A 17,701-nucleotide genomic window follows, 5' to 3' on the forward strand; every position below is an offset into this window, starting at 1 on the left:
CCTGATAATGTGAACGCTAATTGCTTCAAAGGACACCAAGCGAAAGATAACCTCCTGTGGCATGTCTGGGTGAAACTGGGGAGCTGTGGACATCTACTGTGCGGAATACTCGCACTCTGAAACTTGGCGAGGCGAAAGGGGCCTTGCAGACAAGATGGCCGCCAACGGACCTTCGAGCCCGCGCCCGTGAGGCTGCGCCGGCGGGGGCTGGAGAGGCGGCTCTGGTGCGGAGGCTGAAAGCGAAGGAGCGGCAGCGACCGCCTTGGTGCTCTGAAAAGGGATTACCTACGTCCACCCAAGCAGCTGGCAGTCCCCCCCCCCCCCTGCGTTGCCGTGGGATCCCTGACAATACGACCCTGTACGCGGCGGCGGGAGGCGGTGGTGCCGGGACCCGTGAGGCAGAGGGACCGCTACCCAGACTGGACGCCAGAAAGGCGATTGCGCCTGGTACACCAGCCTTGCCGCGCAGTTGTCGGCGCCGGAGATAGCTGCTGTCTCTCCGGACATAAGGAGGTGCTGCCCGCGTTTCAGGACGGCCCTGCGGGTGATTCCCGGGGTGGCCGTGGACTTCCAAGGCCCTCTGAGGGGTGGGGAGCGGCACCCTTCCCAGCGCCCGGGATCTGGATTCTGGCTCCGGGCCCCGGCGGCTCTTGTGGGAGCGGAGCGTGGTGGCTGGCGAGGCTGTGCCGCTGCGTGTGAGTGGCACTCCGGCCCTCTCGGCAGAGCGGGGGGAAACAAGCAAATAAATAAACACAAGAGTACACGCCACACTGGTGTTGCCCCGTGGAGGACTGGCGGCGACCTTGTAGATCGGAGTGGATTGGGCCCGGGAGCAGGACAAGAGGCGACGGACCATAATACCAAGGTACAGCACAGCACATCCTGTTCCTCCCCCCACCCCCTGGGTCCCTGCCCAACAGAGTAGGGCGGAACTGGAATTGGGTCCACCACCGGGGATAACGTGTGGCGTGTGCCAGGCTAGCCACAAGCAATCCAAAATAGGGGGAGAGGCGACCAACCCGCACGCCTGAGACTTTGCGGAACTGATTGGGGTGAGGGATCAGACACTGCGCTGAATTGATCTGCTGTAAAACAGGAGTGTCCACTAACTGGCACGGTGCGGGGCGACACTGGGCCTTAAACTGATATACTAAACTTGCCCCAGGTCACCTTGATTGGCGGACCTACCGCAAAGCATTCCTGTTGTGCAAAACCAAGGGAGGTACCCACCAGCGACACACAGATAGCCTAAGGGGCTGACAAGCCGGTCATAAGGGAACACCTGCTGGTGTTGCTGAAGGAAGCGGCTTGAGACCGGAACCCATGGAACACCTTCGAGCGCACAACAACCATCAAGTTAGTCTGTACCACCCGACAACCCTTCTCCCAACCGGACCGGGATAGTCCCACTGGTCTATTGGCACGAGGCCGCGGCGGGATCGACCCGACTCGAACCCAAGGGGTCCCTTGGTTGAAATATCACTATATGATCGCAACTTTGGATTGCAGGGCAGCCACGGGTAAAGATAAAACGAAGAAGCCTATCCTGCAGAATAGGATCAAACAATACACAGTGCCATCGTCACAACACGCTGATCCTCAACCACAACTCTCAGAGGAGGCGGAAGCAGCACACACGAGCACCGATTCTCTGGACCGTCCGTAGTGCTTTCAAGACTGCAGGAGACGGGAGGTAGGCCTGGTACTGTGGTAATAATAAGACAGCTCTGCAACAGCACAGCCGGGACGTGGTCAATCCAGCGGACACTGCCAAAGCCCTTGGCAGGAACACTGTAATTAAGCCACAACTCCGAACGGGGGAGCGACCATGGGCAAAGAAAAGCGAAGAAGCCCAATATGCAGAATAGAATTGAACAGTACACTGTGCCCTTGTCACAACAGGCGGATTCCCAACCGCTGCACTCTGAGGGGATGGAGGTCGAGCATACGCTTTCACTTAAAGACGTCATGGCCGCCATTGCAGACTCCCGTTCATCTATGGAGCAGAAGATAGACCGCATAAGCCTTGATGTCTCCCTCCTTCGACACGACCTCCAGAAACTCTCTGCGCGCACTGGGGAAGCAGAACAGCGAATCGCAACAACAGAGGATGGGCTACACACTGTGCAACAACAACTTTGTGGAGTCTCGGCTACACTCAAGACGCTAGAGGCCAAAGTGGAGGAGGGCGAAGGAAGGTCCAGGCGTAATAACGCCCGCATCCTTGGTATCCCGGAGAAGGAGGAAGGGCCCTGCATGGAAATCTTTCTGGAACAACTATTAGCGGACATGTTCGACTTGCAATCCTTCTCAAAATTCTTCTCTATCGAGAGAGCGCATCGAATGCCCGAGGGTAGACTACTGCCCGGCGCTCCCCCACGCACCGTGATCGCGAGGTTCTTAAACTACGGAGACCGGGATGCACTTTTACAACTTGCAAGAACCAAGGGCACGACCACATTCAATGGATCCAGACTGGCCTGAAACCTCCACGCCCCCCACCCCCCACTACACCAGAGAAGTGCAGAAGGCGAGACAGTCCTTTGGGAAACTTAGGAAACAACTGCAAGCATTGGGAGTCAAGTATGGCCTCTTATTCCCTGCACAATTAAAAATTTATCACAAAGGCACGACAGTCCACTTCGACGATCCCGGGGAGGCATGGCGCTGGGCGGAACAGCACATTGAAGGGGACTGGTCCGCACCCCGAGGCAACAGAAATAGAAACCCCAGACCACCGCCGGGGCAGCGTCCCAGGCCGGATCGACCACCATTGCTGGATCCGCCGGAAGATGGAGGCGATGGGCCTCCGCCTTGAACCCTGCTGAGGGCTTCGCCCGCTGGTCACCCAATATGGGGTCACCGACGTAGCGGAGTCATGGGGTCACCAAATGAGATTTCACATATTTACATCATGGCAAGCAGGGGATTGCTACTCTCCCACTTGGGAGTTTGAGAAGGGGGAAACCACCACCACCACCCCGACTTTTTAAGTTGAACTTTAGTAAGGGCTGTTAATGCAGACACTACCTTCTTTGATTGTCAGCAATGTTGGGTCGACAGGTACTTCAAGTTGGGGTGGAGTATTGGGAGGGGGAGTGAGGAGTTAGTTGGGGGAAGTTTTGTTATTTCAGGACCGTCCCTCCCTGTTAATTCTCAAGGGATGGTGAAGTTCCTGACCAGTTGGGACCGCACCACACACAGACAGCGCTTCAAACCTCAATATGTCTCTCTTGCACCGTATGGTCACACCGCACACACCGGGGCTGCACCCCTGTGGGCAGCTTGCCTACCCCTCTGATACTTCTACCAGATGTCACTTGACCAATCTTATCCATCCATGTCTACGCGCCCCAGCTCCCTTAGGGTCCTCACCTAGAACGTGAATGGGATGGGCTCCACGATCAAAAGACGTCTGGTCAAGCAGCTACTCTCCATACACTCCCCCCGACGTGGCCTTGCTCACTAAAACACACCTTGCGGGGGCACACTGTAAATTCTTTCTGCGTACCAATTATAGGACCGCTTTCCATGCGGGATATACCATGGGGTCCAGGGGCACCCTCATTCTTATACATTAACGGGTCCCGTTTGTCTTGCAGACACTAGAGCAGGACCCCCCGTGGGCGTTACGTGATGGCGCTTGGGACACTCCGGGGGAAACATTTGGACTCGTCTCAATTTACTCACCGCCTGGGCACAGGAACTCCTCGATGACCTGACCTCTTTGATTGGTAGGCACCAGCCGGACAAGTGGTTTCTGGGAGGCAATTTCAATGTAGTCATGTGCAACACCCTAGATCGCTCCCACCTTAGACAACGCAACCCGAACCTCCCCACAAAGCTGTCCAACTTTGTGTCTGCCCTGGGTCTTGGTGATGTATGGCGGAACTGCATCTGGGAACCAGAAGTTATTTGTTCCACTCCGGGGCCCATGGCTCCCTTTCCAGGCTTGATTATCTATTTGTTCCGCACATAGACCTCTTTAGAATACTCTCGGCAGACTGGCTCCCTCGAGGGGGTTTCGGACCACTCGCCTCTCCTGGTGGAGTTGCGGCTACAAGGAGCAGCCCCCCACCCCTAGAACGTGGCGATTGAATGCTTACTATCTGGGTTGCCCGGATTTGGTGGACCGCCTCTCGGAAGTCTCGACTGAGTACTTCGAGATTAATGATACTGGCGACGATGACCTGATAGTGTTGTGGGAGGCCTACAAGACCGTGCTGCGGGGAGAGATAATCTCCTGGACAGCGAATAGAAGAAGGGAGAGGCTCTGGAAGATAGTTGAGGCGGAGGTAACCCACCGAGAGAACGACCATACCCTGGGCCCTACCCCACAAACCCATATGTCCCTTCTAAAGGCCACTGAATGCCTCCGAAACCTTATGTTAAACAGCAAACAGGCCCACGGGGAATCTAGAGCTAGGATATATGAGTTGGGGGATAAAGCCGGGAAGATGCCGGTTTGGCTGGATAGGAGGGACGGCACCTGGTCCGTGAGATCATTACACCGCAGGGCGAGATCTGTCGGTCAGATGCTGAAATAGCAGAAGCCTTTGCCCAATTTTATGCTGAATTATACCAGGCCCCAGATCTACCGTTGGACCAGACCATCCTTGATGGTGTGGTGCTCCCCACTCCATTGGTGCAGCAACGGGAGATGCTTCTGAGGCCGAGTTGGTAGAAGCCCCGTGGACAGCTGCAGCCGGGGGAAACCCTGGGCCCAAACGTGTTCCCGATAGAAACCTGGCAGAAACTGGGGGGTAATATAGCACCTCCCCTGCATCAGATGCTGCTGGCCCCGCTGGAGCGGGGCTCCCTCCCGGACGACCTATGTAAGGCTACCATAGTGGTTATCCTCAAACCAGATAAACCCCAAGAGCAATGTCCCTCTTATAGGCCGATCTCGTTAATTAATGGCGAAACCAAGGTCCTGGCCAAGCTCCTGGCTAACCGACTCCAACTGGTAGCGGATACACTCATACATCCAGACCAGTGTGGCTTTATGCCTCATAAATCAACCCGGATGAATATACGCCGACTCCACCTGGCGCTAGAACGGGCCCCCATCCTCGATACCTCACTGGCCTTGTTGGTAATTGATTTCGAAAAGGCATTTGATTCTATCCGTTGGGATAGCCTCTGGGAAATCATGACCTGTATGGGATTTGGAGAATGCTTCCTGGGCTGGGTAAAATTGGTCTATACAAACATCCGGGCAGAAGTTAAAGTGAACGGGTGGACTTCCCGAGCCTTTCCCTTAGGTAGAGGCACGCGTCGGGGCTGTCCCCTCTCCCCCCTCCTCTTCGCCCTCGCCATTGAACCGCTTGCACTGTGGCTTCGTCAGAGCGGGGCCTGGATGGGATTTAATTGGCCCGAAGGACATGAGGATCGCATATCTCTCTATGCTGACGACCTACTACTATACCTGGCTGACCCAGCTCAGAGCTGCCCCATAGTAACTCAAATACTTGTCACTTACAGGGAATTCAGCGGGTTGAAAATTAAATGGAAGAAATCCGTACGGTTTCCGGTGAAAGAAGGGGGAACAGGCCGAGCTACCGAATTGTCCATACCGGCTTGAACGGCAGGGCTTTAAATACCTGGGGATCTGGGTAACACCGGACCTTACCAAGTATGGCATGCACAACCTCCAGACAATCATGGATAGGCTGGTCAACGACGTCCACCACTGGAAGCTTCTCCCTCTGACCCTCATGGGGAGAGCCGCACTTTTTAAAATGATGTCATTAACAAGATTCCTTTATGTCTAGCAGAATGCCCCGCTTACGATCCCCGCCCCTGAATTCAACCGTATTCCTCCAAATATCAAATTGTTGTACCATGTCCATCACCTTCTGGTCAATTTGCCAGCTATAGCTCCTCACTTTTTTAGTGCGATTGTGGCTGAATATTATTTTAGTTTTACTGGAATTAATCTTGAAACCATTATGTGTAGAATACATAGTGTTTATTTAGTAAACATTGAAGGCCCCTCTGGGTGCTATCCATAAAAGCCAGCTCATCTGCATACCCTAGCCACTGTATCAGCCGATCTGTAAGCCTATGCGAGGAGGTATCTGCAGTGCTAAGTACTTCAGGTAGATCTGACAAAGATGCTAACTATAGGGGCAAGAATGCACCCCTGCTTTCGACAAACCGTGTTGCTCATAGGAGCAGTAACCTCTCGTGCGCTCATTAATCTAACTCACACTAGTTTTAGAGTATAAAGCAATTGTTCTCAACAAACTCAATAGAATTCCTCAATGATCTCATTTGTGCCAAAGCAGGCCCCTCTGGATAGCGTAGAAAGCAGTACTATAATCAATCCATGCCACATAAGGGTCTGCCTATGAATTCTACATTCTGCGTCAATTGTGGAAACCAAGGCCAGGATGTTGGTCAAGGTTTCAGAACCCTTTCTAAAGCCTGTCTGATGTAAGGAAATGATTTATTGTGAGGCCCACTGTCCCATCTCTGGTAGTAGGACCCTTGCAAAGATCTTGGCCGAGGCACCTAGCATGGCCAGAATCCTAAAATTCATAGGGTTGTCCTTTTGTCCACCGGAACAATTATGCTTTCAAGCCAAGAGGGAGGAATGATATTCGGGCGATGAATGGCTTTAAACAAGACTAAAAGCTTGCCAGTTAACCAGTTTGAATTCAGTTGAATAAGTTTGTTGCATATCCCATTAGGGTCTATTGGATTCCTCATCTTAGATAGCCTCCCTAATCAGTACATAAAAACCAGAGGGAGAAACCTCGACCAGGAAAAGAAAGCAGTCCACAAATAGCAGGCATCCAGACCAGACAAGGAATCCAGGCACTAATGTTTCCGGAGTGTGCGCAGGGAAGCACATGCAACGACCTGACAGGTGCCCAAAACAGAGACACCATCTTCAGGGTGAAGGTAGAGACTAAGCTTTTGGTAGAAGGGGCCCAGAGACATACAGGCAATTCAGTCACAGTGTTCGAATGATTACACTTTTTGCTGCTTTCTCTCCATAAGACATCAGGGACTCCCTTCTTTTTGCTATTCTGAACCTTTCATGACTTTCAGAAGTAAGTGAAGCCTTTTTGTTCCACTTACCTTGCTAAGCTCATCTGTTTTATGGCACTGATCAGTCTCTATGGCCATCAGTGCCGGAGAACTGTGTTCTCCATAGTAAAGTCCTTTGTTTATTTTTTCTGCACACCCCGCCCCCTTTTATGAAGCACGGTGGGGACACAGTGTCCCTGTAACTGATTTTTGTTTAGCAACTATGTGGCTACTTGCATGATGGGTCCAGGTGAGGATGGTGGCAGCGGATAATGTTATAGTGTTTTCTTTTAATAGTATAGGACTCTTGCATTTTACTGCTCAATGCCAAATAAAAGTATCATATACTCTAAAATGACTGTGCTCGAGATGTGCACCTATCCTGTGGCCATCTTTTCTTTTGCCCTTCTTCCTGCCCTGGAAAAGGTGCATTTTCTATACATCTTAAGCGCTTACCCAGGGAAAGCTCCTGCTTTCTTGGACAAAGTGGTGTTGTGTGTGTGGCCGGATGTTGGGAGCTGGGTATATTGACCAAGTCCACATCGAGTCTAGGTGTGTCTGTTGCTTGGCAGATGCACTAGCCATAGGCGGTCAAGGAATGGACAACCGCTCCAGTCTGAATTGTGCAGATCATTGCCTTTGGTGGGCTGGGGAAACTCCAGCCCGGTTCCTGGATAAAAGGAGGACGCCTGAAGCTGTACTTCAGATCATTGTTGGAGCCGAGACCCCTAACAAAAGGGGAGCAGCATGCGCAAGACCTGGGACTCTACTTTGGAAGATCACCAGCAGTTGTTTCATCACTTGCACTGTTAAGCCACACCAGTCTGCAGATCTCCTGAAAACATTTCTAGGTGCTTCGACCCCATAACCGCTGGGAACAACCAAACCAAACCTCTGCTTGGAGAGGCAGCCACTGGAAGCGCTTGGAACAGGCCCTGAACCATCCTATGGGCTAGAGAGACGTCCTTGTGGGCTACTTCACTGCAACTGTTGACGTCCTTTGCTGAGCCGTGATCCTGTGCAGATCTTCAGTTTATGGAACAGGAAGGGAGTAGTTTCTTACCTGTAACTCCATTTCTCCAGCATTGGTATCTTTCATGGATTCACATGCTTAGAATATTCCCCGTCGTCAGACTGGGAACCCTCGGTACACATATATAGTCGTTTCCTATAGGAAAAAACCTCTGACACTTGTGTGTCCTATCCACATCTACGTCCTCTCTGGGGCCGTCCACGCATGCCCCGTAGGACGTAGTGGTATAAAAGCCCCGCCCCCGCGGGTCCCGTCAGATTTCGGCCCCTCCAAAGTAGAAGGAGAACCTGCTTATGCATATATCTTGCACATTGCATTCCGGGGAGGCTGGTGGGCGCATGTGAATCCATGAAAGATACCAATGCTGGAGAAATGGAGTTACAGGTAAGAAACTACTCCCTTCTCCAGCATTGGATCTTTCATGGATTCACAAGATTGTATAGCAGTATCCTAAAAGAAGGAGGTGAGAATGCAATGCAACATACACCGCAAAAACACCCCAAAACCTAATTAAATAGGCACATAAGCAGCAACATATTTTCCGATATATACATATTCATCATACATACATATATATATATATTTCTACTCAAAACATACACACTAAAGAACCAGTATAGACAAGGCAAAAGACAAAAGCTTCACCGTTTTTGGCTTACCTCATTAAAACCGATGGCGCAGAACTGCCCTTCCCATCTGTACTTCATCCGCATGCTGCCTTTCCAGGCAGTAATGGCGTGTGAACGTGTGTGGGACTGACCATGCCGCCGCCTGGCAGATGTCTGTCAGAGGAATTCCTGCCCACAGCGCCGTGGAAGAGGCTGTCGATCTTGTGGAATGGGCTCTAGGATGCCCTTGTAGGGGTCTCCTGGCCTTGGAGTGACTAAAAGCAATCGCCGACGAGACCCATCGAGCCAGTCCTTGCTTGGAAATTGCCTTTCCTCTCGTCGACGGACCGTATGCGATGAACAGCTGTCTGGTAGTTCTGAGTTCTTGTGTTCTTTGCAGATAAAATTTCAACGCCCTTTTCACATCTAGAGTATGAAGAGCCTTTTCCGCCGTCGATGAGGGGGTCGCAAAGAAAGTAGGGAGGACAATGGTCGAGTGTTTGTGATAGACCGTCGGAACTTTCGGGACGAAAGTAGGATTAGTTGATAGCACCACTTTGTCCTTAAAGAATCTCATATATGGAGGGTCTATGACCAATGCCTGTAGCTCCGATACTCTTCTAGCTGATGTAATGGCAATTAAGAAAGCCAGCTTCCATGATAGGAACTGCATGGATGAAGAGGACATTGGCTCGAAAGGTGGCTTCATTAAGGCCGCCAGCACCACATTTAGACTCCATGTTGGTGGGAACCGCTTCGTTGGGGGAAGGTTCGAAAAAGACCCCTCATGAAATGTTTCACCAGTCTGTCGCTGAATAACAGAGAGGACTGTCTCCTCCTCGTGAACCTTGAGATGGCCGCCAGGTGCACCTTTATGGATGACGAGGATAACCCACTCTCCGCCAGGTGAAGAAGATACGGTAAAACTTGTTCTGGAGTTACTTCTAAAGGCCGTATTTCATGTTGCGTTTGACACCACATACAGAACCTTCGCCACTTGCAGATGTATGACTTGTTGGTGGAAGGAGCCCTAGCCGCCTGTAGAATTCTCCGGCAATCCGACGAAACTTTCAAAGTGCCAAATTCCGAAAAGTCAGGAGCCAGGCCGTCAGGTTGAGGCTGTCCGGATTGTGATGCCACACCGTTCCCTTGTCCGTGGACAGGAGATTCGGAACCTTCTGGAATGTTATCGGTTGTTCCAACGACAGATGCAGCAGGTCGGAAAACCAAGGTTGTCTCGGCCAATACAGTGCCACTAGAATGACCCGGCATTTGTATCTGCGTATCCACTGTACTGTTCTCCGTATAAGGGGAAACGGAGGGAAGGCGTACAGGAACTTGTCTGTCCATGGAAATGAGAACGCTTCCCCTAGGGATCCTTTCTGAGGCCATCTGCTCGCGAACTGCTCGCATTTCTTGTTTCCTTTCGTTGCGAAGAGATCCACTGAGGGGTGACCCCATCTTTTGAAGATTTTCTGCAGCTGAATGGTGTCCAGCTCCCACTCGTGTATCTGGGCCATGCTTCTGCTTAGGGAATCCGCTTGTACGTTCTTCACTCCTGGAAGATGGTGTGCCACTATAGATATGTTGTGTTTCAAAGCCCAATGCCATACCTTTTGAGCCTCCACGGACAGGGTCCTGGATCTCGTGCCGCCTTGTTTTATCAAGTAGAACATGGCTGTCGTGTTGTCTGTCAGCACTCTTACTCTCGACCCCTTGATATGTGGGAGGAATGACTTCAAGGCCCATCTTACTGCCCTCAGCTCCAGTACATTGATATGTAGGAGTGATTTGGTCGGGGACCATCTGCCCTGGGTTTGGTAGTTGTCCATGTGTGCTCCCCAGCCTGTCAGGGATGCGTCCGTGATGATGGTTCACTGAAATTCTGGTTCTTGTAGAGGTACCCCTCTGCCCAGGTTGTGAACGCTTTTCCACCATTGGAGGGCTCGGATGATTTTGTCGTCGTCGACGGTTATCCTGTCTGACCACCGACCCGTGGCCTGCTTCCATCTGTCTGCTAGGAATTCCTGAAGTGGCCTCATGAATAATTGACAGTTGGCTACTAGATGGATGCAGGAAGCCATGGAAGCTAGGATCGCCACATACTTTCTCACTGAGAGTGTGCAATGTAAACGTAGTTGACTCGTCAGTCGATTGATTTTTGACATTCTGTCTAGGGAAGGTTTCACTATTCCCGACTGGGTTTCGAATTGAGCTCCCAAGAACTTTAAGTTCTTTGATGGCCTTAGAGAGGACTTTTCGAAGTTCACTGCGAACCCCAGTCGTTGCAGAAGCTGTAAGGTGGCCTGTATGCTGTCGTTGGTCGACGCTGAGGAGGATCCCCTCACAAGCCAGTCGTCGAGGTACGGGTATACATGATGCCCTTTCTTTCTCAGCCAGGCAGCCACGGGTGCCAAACATTTTGTGAACGTTCTTGGGGAGGATTTGAGACCAAACGGAAGCACTGCGAATTGGTAGTGTGTCCGACCTACCATGAACCTCAGAAACTTTGTGTTTTTGACACATAGGTATGTGGAAGTACGCGTCCTGTAGATCCAGAGACGCCAAAAAATCTCCCACTTGAATGGACCCGATTACTTCCTGCAGCGTGAGCATTTTGAATTTTTGGCTCGGTAAGGTCTTGTTGAGGTCGCGCAGGTCGAGAATGGGACGCCACTTTCCGTTTGGCTTTTTTACCACAAAACACTGAGTATACCCCTTGGCCTTTCTGCGATGCAGGAACCAATTCTATGCCACCTTTTTGTAACATAAGTGCTACTTCCTGCAGCAAAACGCTCAGATGTGGTTGGGGTAGGAATACCGGTGGACATTTTGGAGGTTTGCATTTGAATAGTAGAGAATGTCCGTACCTCACTGTGTCCAACACCCACTGATCTGTTGTGATGTCTTCCCATTCTTTGACGCAGTTTGACACTCTTCCTCCCAGAACGGTGCGCTTCCCGTCATTGCTGGTCTTTTTGTTTGTTCGTCGACGAAGGATAGGCCGGTCGTATCTTGGATGACTGGAAGTTTCTGCGCCGGCTTGTGTTTTGAGAGGCGCGTCTATATCCCTGGAATGGGTATGCTGATCTGCCAAAAGATCTATCCCTGGATGCAGAGAATCTTGAATTGCCCGATGCCCCTTTAAAGGGACGAAAAGATCGAAAAAAAATTCCACTTTGAAGGGCACCCAACGAGCGTGCCGTATCCGAGTCCTCCTTCATGCCCTTCAGGGCCTCATCCACCCTTTCTCCAAAAAGAAGGTCACCTTCGAAGGGCATGTCCAATACTTTATACTGCACCTCGGGCCTGAAGTTGGTGCACTTAAGCCAAGCCTGGCGTCTAAGAACAACCCCGTTGTTTACTTGCTTAAAGCCCGAATCCGCCAGGTCCACCGCTATGTTAATTGCATGATTCGACGCTTCTTCGCCCTCTCGTACCAGAGACGTAGTCGCTTTTCTATGTTCCTCCGGAAGGTGGTCCAGTATAGGGGCTAGTCTGTGCCACATTTCCCTGTCGTACCTGGCGACAATAGCCAAAGAGTTGGCTGCCTTCCCAGTTGTAGCACCCACGGATAGTACCTTCTTACCAAACACATCTTGGCGCCTTGCCTCATTATCCGGAGGGGTAGAGCACTTGTGTTGGGTCCTCGCTTTCCTTGTCGCTGCCGCCGACACCACTGAGTCAGGTGTAGGTTGGGACGAAAGACATTTCGGGGTAGAGTCTGGCGCTTTAAACTTCTTTTCAATGCGGCCTTTGACGGCCGGTTCAGAAAACGGGTGACGCATGGTTTGAACACCCTCTTTCCAGACATGATCTAAAATGGGTATTGAGAATACAGAACGCCTATTCTTACCCATATGGTCGAACAGAAAACAGTCCTTTTTCTCCTCCTGCTGGACCAGGCCAAATTCCTTGCATGCCTTTTCCATCATTGAATGAAACGCGCCAATATCGTCTGGTGGAGACGGGTGAGTGGGGCTCTTTGGTGTTTCCAATTCAACATCCGACACCCAGGATGGATCCCTAGATGGAGACAGGGAGATATCCGATACTGATCCTTGGTCAGATACAGAGTCCGACAGCTCACCCTCCTCGTGGACCACTGGAGTCACCGGAACTCTGGTCGTTTGGGTTGGACGATGTGACGGGCCTGGCTCGTCGGCGGGAGGCGTTGACGGGTTCACTGGTGGAAGCCTTTCATCTAACGATTTCAGCAATGAGGACAGGACCTCCATGGACAGGGCCGATTGTGAGCTTGAAAACTGGGTAAACACCTGAGAGCAGGTTGCTCCTGATGGTGACTTGGCTCGGAGCCCAAGATCTTCCGGGTCCGCAATCCTGAAGCCGTCATCTTCCTTCAAGGAAATCGACACTGCCTGTTCCTGCAGTAACGTGTCCGGCAACACCAGATCAAAAACCTCTGGTCTCCAGGCCTGAACTTCGGTCGACGAGGACATCGTCGTCGCCGTCGTCGTCAGCGGGTTGAGGACGGGGGAAACCAACTGCGTTAGCGGCAGTGAGGCCACTGACTGGTTCGTCGTCGACGGTGGGCCTGCAGGTGGCTTAGGCGGTCCCGCCTTCACAGAGCTCTCCCTGCGCTTTTCCGACTCTCTACTCATGGCAGATCTATGAGGATCGCCCGAGGAGGATTTTGGCCTTTCCTTTCCATGTTTTTTCGACGATGATGACTTTTTTGAAGATTCTTTGGAAGAGTGGCTTCGTGGAACATCCTTTTCCGCCGGTCGAGTTTTCTTTGCCCGTGGTTCCGACGAGGCTCCCGATGTTTTCGTCGAGGTCACGCTGCGCACGGAGCCAACCTCCGACTGAGGATATGCTCCCGCCCCGTCATTTAACCACGACACCAGCCGCCGACTCCGATCTTTCAGGGTTTTCTGGGAAAAACCTCAACATATTTCGCACTGGTCTGCCGAATGGTGAGGGTGGAGGCAATATATACAATCTAGATGGCCATCCCCCTCGTAAACCTTTTTCAATCCGCACGGGCGGAAGAGCGGTTTGCCCGACATCCTGGTAAGACCAATAACCTTTCGATCAAAAACGAGTAATTTCAACAATAAACCTAGAAAGTAGAGACTACGCGAGGAGATCCCACTATCTTTGGAGACGGTTGAAATCTGACGGGACCCGCGGGGGCGGGGCTTTTATACCACTACGTCCTACGGGGCATGCGTGGACGGCCCCAGAGAGGACGTAGATGTGGATAGGAGACACAAGTGTCGGAAGTTTTTTCCTATAGGAAACGACTATATATGTGTACCGAGGGTTCCCAGTCTGACGACGGGGAATATTCTAAGCATGTGAATCCATGAAAGATCCAATGCTGGAGAAACATTTCCCATGAAGTTGCAGCGCTTCTCCACGAATGGGGCTTTGCAGGACTAGATTCTTTGTTAACACGTAAGAGTTGTCTACAGCTATTTTGTTCAAGTGGTCATCGCTGCTCGCTGCCTGCATACGGTCTTGGGAGTCCGAGGAAGTCGCAAGAGTAGTGGTCCTAAAGTCAGTGTGTCCAGAAGTCCAACAGAGCACAGAACTGCGACCTAGTCAGTCCCAAGAATACAACATCTGAAAAGACCTCTGCACCCCCAACCACTGGGCTTCCTCCAATGGAGCCAAGACAAATCCAGAGGGCCCAGTGATTTCAAGAGCTTCTACAGTCCTGGAGTGAATTGGAGTACAGGTGGGGTGGGGGGGAGTAAACATACCTGTACATTATTCTACCTGCCTGTATTTATTAAACGTGCTATGTGTTGTGTGTGCTTAAATTAACCTTTAACCACTCTCACACCCTCTTAAATCTAAGCCTTGCTGTCCAGTCACACTACCCAGATAGAGTTTGGCTAGATATTAGTCTTTGTCCCCCGTCCATAAGAATAGTGTGGGCACTCAAAATCTGTCCACAGGGCGGATTCTAGAAATTCATGTTACACTACTAGATTGTATATCTTTAAAAAGTAGAGGATGGTGAACCTATAAAGGATCTCCTTGGTAACGCCCGTTATTGCTCTAGTCAGTGTAAAAGAACAGCTGGTCATACTTCACGATGGCCAGCATCAAAAAATAGGAGCCCAGGGCCCTCATGGGGTCCACATAATGAACCTCTCCTCTGATTTGGATGGATGAGGGAGAGGGACAGTATATGCTGGATCGTTAGAGAGATGAAAGTATGACAACCTTGGAATAGGATCACACATCTAACCTAGCTCTGAAATGATCTCTTCGGGAAAACTGAGCCAACGCAAGCAAGGGTTTGATAATCAGCTGTCTCCCAGGTCCAGCGAACTATTGCAGATAGAACCAACTACAGGGATAGGACCAGGAGACAAGTACTCCTAGCGCTGGTTGCAGAGAATCTTGCCAGGGAACAGCAGGTGCCCAGGTGAGTAAGGGTGTCATGTTTAGGTTTGACTTGTGGCAGAGAGGGACTATGCAAAGGGGACAAGAACCCATCAGCGAGCAAGTTTCACGACAAAAAGGACCAATAATGACGACATATGGAAGGAAAATTAGATCATTCAGCAATCACGAATAGTGAGACGGGAGCATAAACTAGCACGTCGAAGGTGCCACGTAGGCCAGCTAGGGAGCAGGAAACAGTCCCATGATGAGGGCAAATGCAGTTGGTGAACCAGGAAGCAACTACTTCCAGGCCCAAAGACTCCCCATTTTAAGGGACTTGGGCCAGAAAGATTAGCTGGGGAAGCAGTACTCAAGGCAAATATGTCCCACAAAAGCCACAGCCAGTCCAGTCAGCTAGGAGGATGGCAGGAAGACAAAGGTAGAGCCCTGGACAGGATAACACCTGCAGGGAAATCAGGACGCCGAGACATAAGAGTCACTGATATTACATTCACAGAGGGGCAGTGCAAACCAGCTCCCCAATCACACACACATGTTCTGGCGGCCAGAAGATTAGGCTGGCTCAGAAAAACACCAAGCACACAGACCCTCCCAAACACCAGAAAGTCTAAAGGACTTCCAAGCCCACAGTAGTTTAAACTAGAATTGAGGGTGCCTTTGTGGTTTGAGGCATTACATCAGCGAAACATCTGCTTTGGCAGCACATTGTGGTCCACATACACAAAAGAATGGGAAAAAATATAAGAGCCATGAGCAGGACTTAAAAATACATTAGTACCCCAATGCCTATCATATAGGTATACTGGGCTTCTAAAGCAGTAAAAAGAGCTACAAGAGTAGTGTGGGCAAAATTTAATTACAGCTGCCACCAGCCTACTCCACAGAACACCTTCAGGGTGACAGTCACTCTGGAACCCAAATGAGGAGCTTAATAATCCTGCCCTGGTATCCATATGGACTACTCTGGCAGCACACTAAAAAAGGACTTAAGTGAAAAGTAAAAACACATGGAATCCAGTAAAACGTTCAGGGGACCCAGAACCATACACAATTTAAATTCTGCCTTGATGGGGGTTCAGGGATTGCCAAGGCCTGTGAGTCTCACAAAGTCATCTACACTTCAGGGACACTACATTTAATGATCCTGTGAGGCCATTATTCCATATTTGCCATTTTCTAAAAAGTTATTCATGATTTGCTTGTAGATAGTTTGTAGTTATTTCCTATGCACAACTTTATTATAAAGAATATGTCTTTACAGATTTGTGTGGGAATTGAATTCTCTTATTGCGTACTTATAAAATGCTTTTCTGTACCTTTACTCCATCTAACTCCTTCTGAGCAATTACCTTAACTGCACAACCATACTGCCACTTGGTGAATCAGGATAACTGAGGAAATGCACTGTAAACCATAGAGGATTGCTACATCTAGGGCCTAGAAACAAGGCAGAATAAAAACTCCCAAAAATGTTTGAATAAAGGACGTGTGTTCCAACAGTAACATTCAAGATTATTTAAAAGATGTGATATTTTAATGAGATAACAAGTGTGGTGAAAGGAGTGTAACATTGCACACTCCACATCAGTTTTTCTATACATGTTTTAATACATTTTCATTATAATAAAATTAATTGGTGATATTTTTGATAGTAAATCAAATAAAGTGTGGCTAAAGTACTGCATTAAATGTTTTTGTATGTGATCCTGGAGTTAGTTACCATTTTTACAGAATACTAGGCCTTCACAGTATTTGTAAAAGCTTACGGTTTTCAGCTCACACCCTAAGCACCAATAAAATATTTTGACAAGATCACTTAATCATTTTGTGTTAGACAGCCATCACACCTTTAATAATATGCTTTGTGATAACTACTTTAGACAACCCCAATCGTACAAACAAAAACGAACTTCATGCTCAACATACAGAAGCCTTTGACTAACACAAATCCCAACCTACTGACTCTCAGAAGTATCCCAAGACTCGGGGCGAAGAAGAGCTCTCAAAAGGTAGGAAAATCAAATTGTGAAGGGAACTGCTTAACATATTTCGCTTATACATAGTAAAAGCAAAACCTACTCACCTGCACGAGTCTACACAGCGCTTCCACCCACTTTCTATGCTGCTTTCTACATACGCAACACTGGGCAGCAAGTACTTCTGATATAAATAGAGCAGAAACTCCCGTAGGTATTCCAAGAGATGTAGCAGAGAATCTGGAATCCTGGACTGGAGCTGTGCAAGAAGGCGTATAAATGCATTAGTTAATGCAGAAAATAAACGTTTTACTAGATAAAACAAAGCAGCAGTAAAAAACAAATCATGGAGGTGGGTCGATGAATAAGTAAACAAAATAAAATTTTAATTCCAAGACTGTTGTGAAGATGTTCAATAAACATCTTAACTATTTGCGGTGAATGCCTCGACAGCATAATACTACTTTTCACATAATGTCACTTGCAGATTTTCATTTATGTATTGTGTGCCTCGTTCCAGAAGAGAAAGGGCAACCATACAAAATGCATACCCTCGATACTTAATATGCTTTAATATCAGACAAGTCTTGCTTTCATCAAGTTCATTCATACCGAACTCCTTCACACAGGTTGAGGTATATTGTTGGACAGTCATAAAACTG

At 49.7% G+C, this 17,701-nt stretch overlaps 1 protein-coding gene across 1 annotated transcript in view; it reads right to left on the minus strand.

Annotated features, from left to right (window-relative positions):
* Positions 1-17,701, minus strand: part of TMEM214 (transmembrane protein 214) — a 656,291-nt gene that overhangs the window by 10,156 nt on the left and 628,434 nt on the right. Inside the window, exon 16 of the mRNA XM_069605536.1 lies at positions 17,147-17,298. Coding sequence (XP_069461637.1) covers positions 17,147-17,298 — 152 coding nt within the window. The remainder of the gene's footprint in view (positions 1-17,146; positions 17,299-17,701) is intronic.

Source organism: Ambystoma mexicanum, chromosome 4p (assembly GCF_040938575.1).
Source record: "Ambystoma mexicanum isolate Mex_15411 chromosome 4p, UKY_AmexF1_1, whole genome shotgun sequence".
NCBI classification, from domain to species: domain Eukaryota; kingdom Metazoa; phylum Chordata; class Amphibia; order Caudata; family Ambystomatidae; genus Ambystoma; species Ambystoma mexicanum.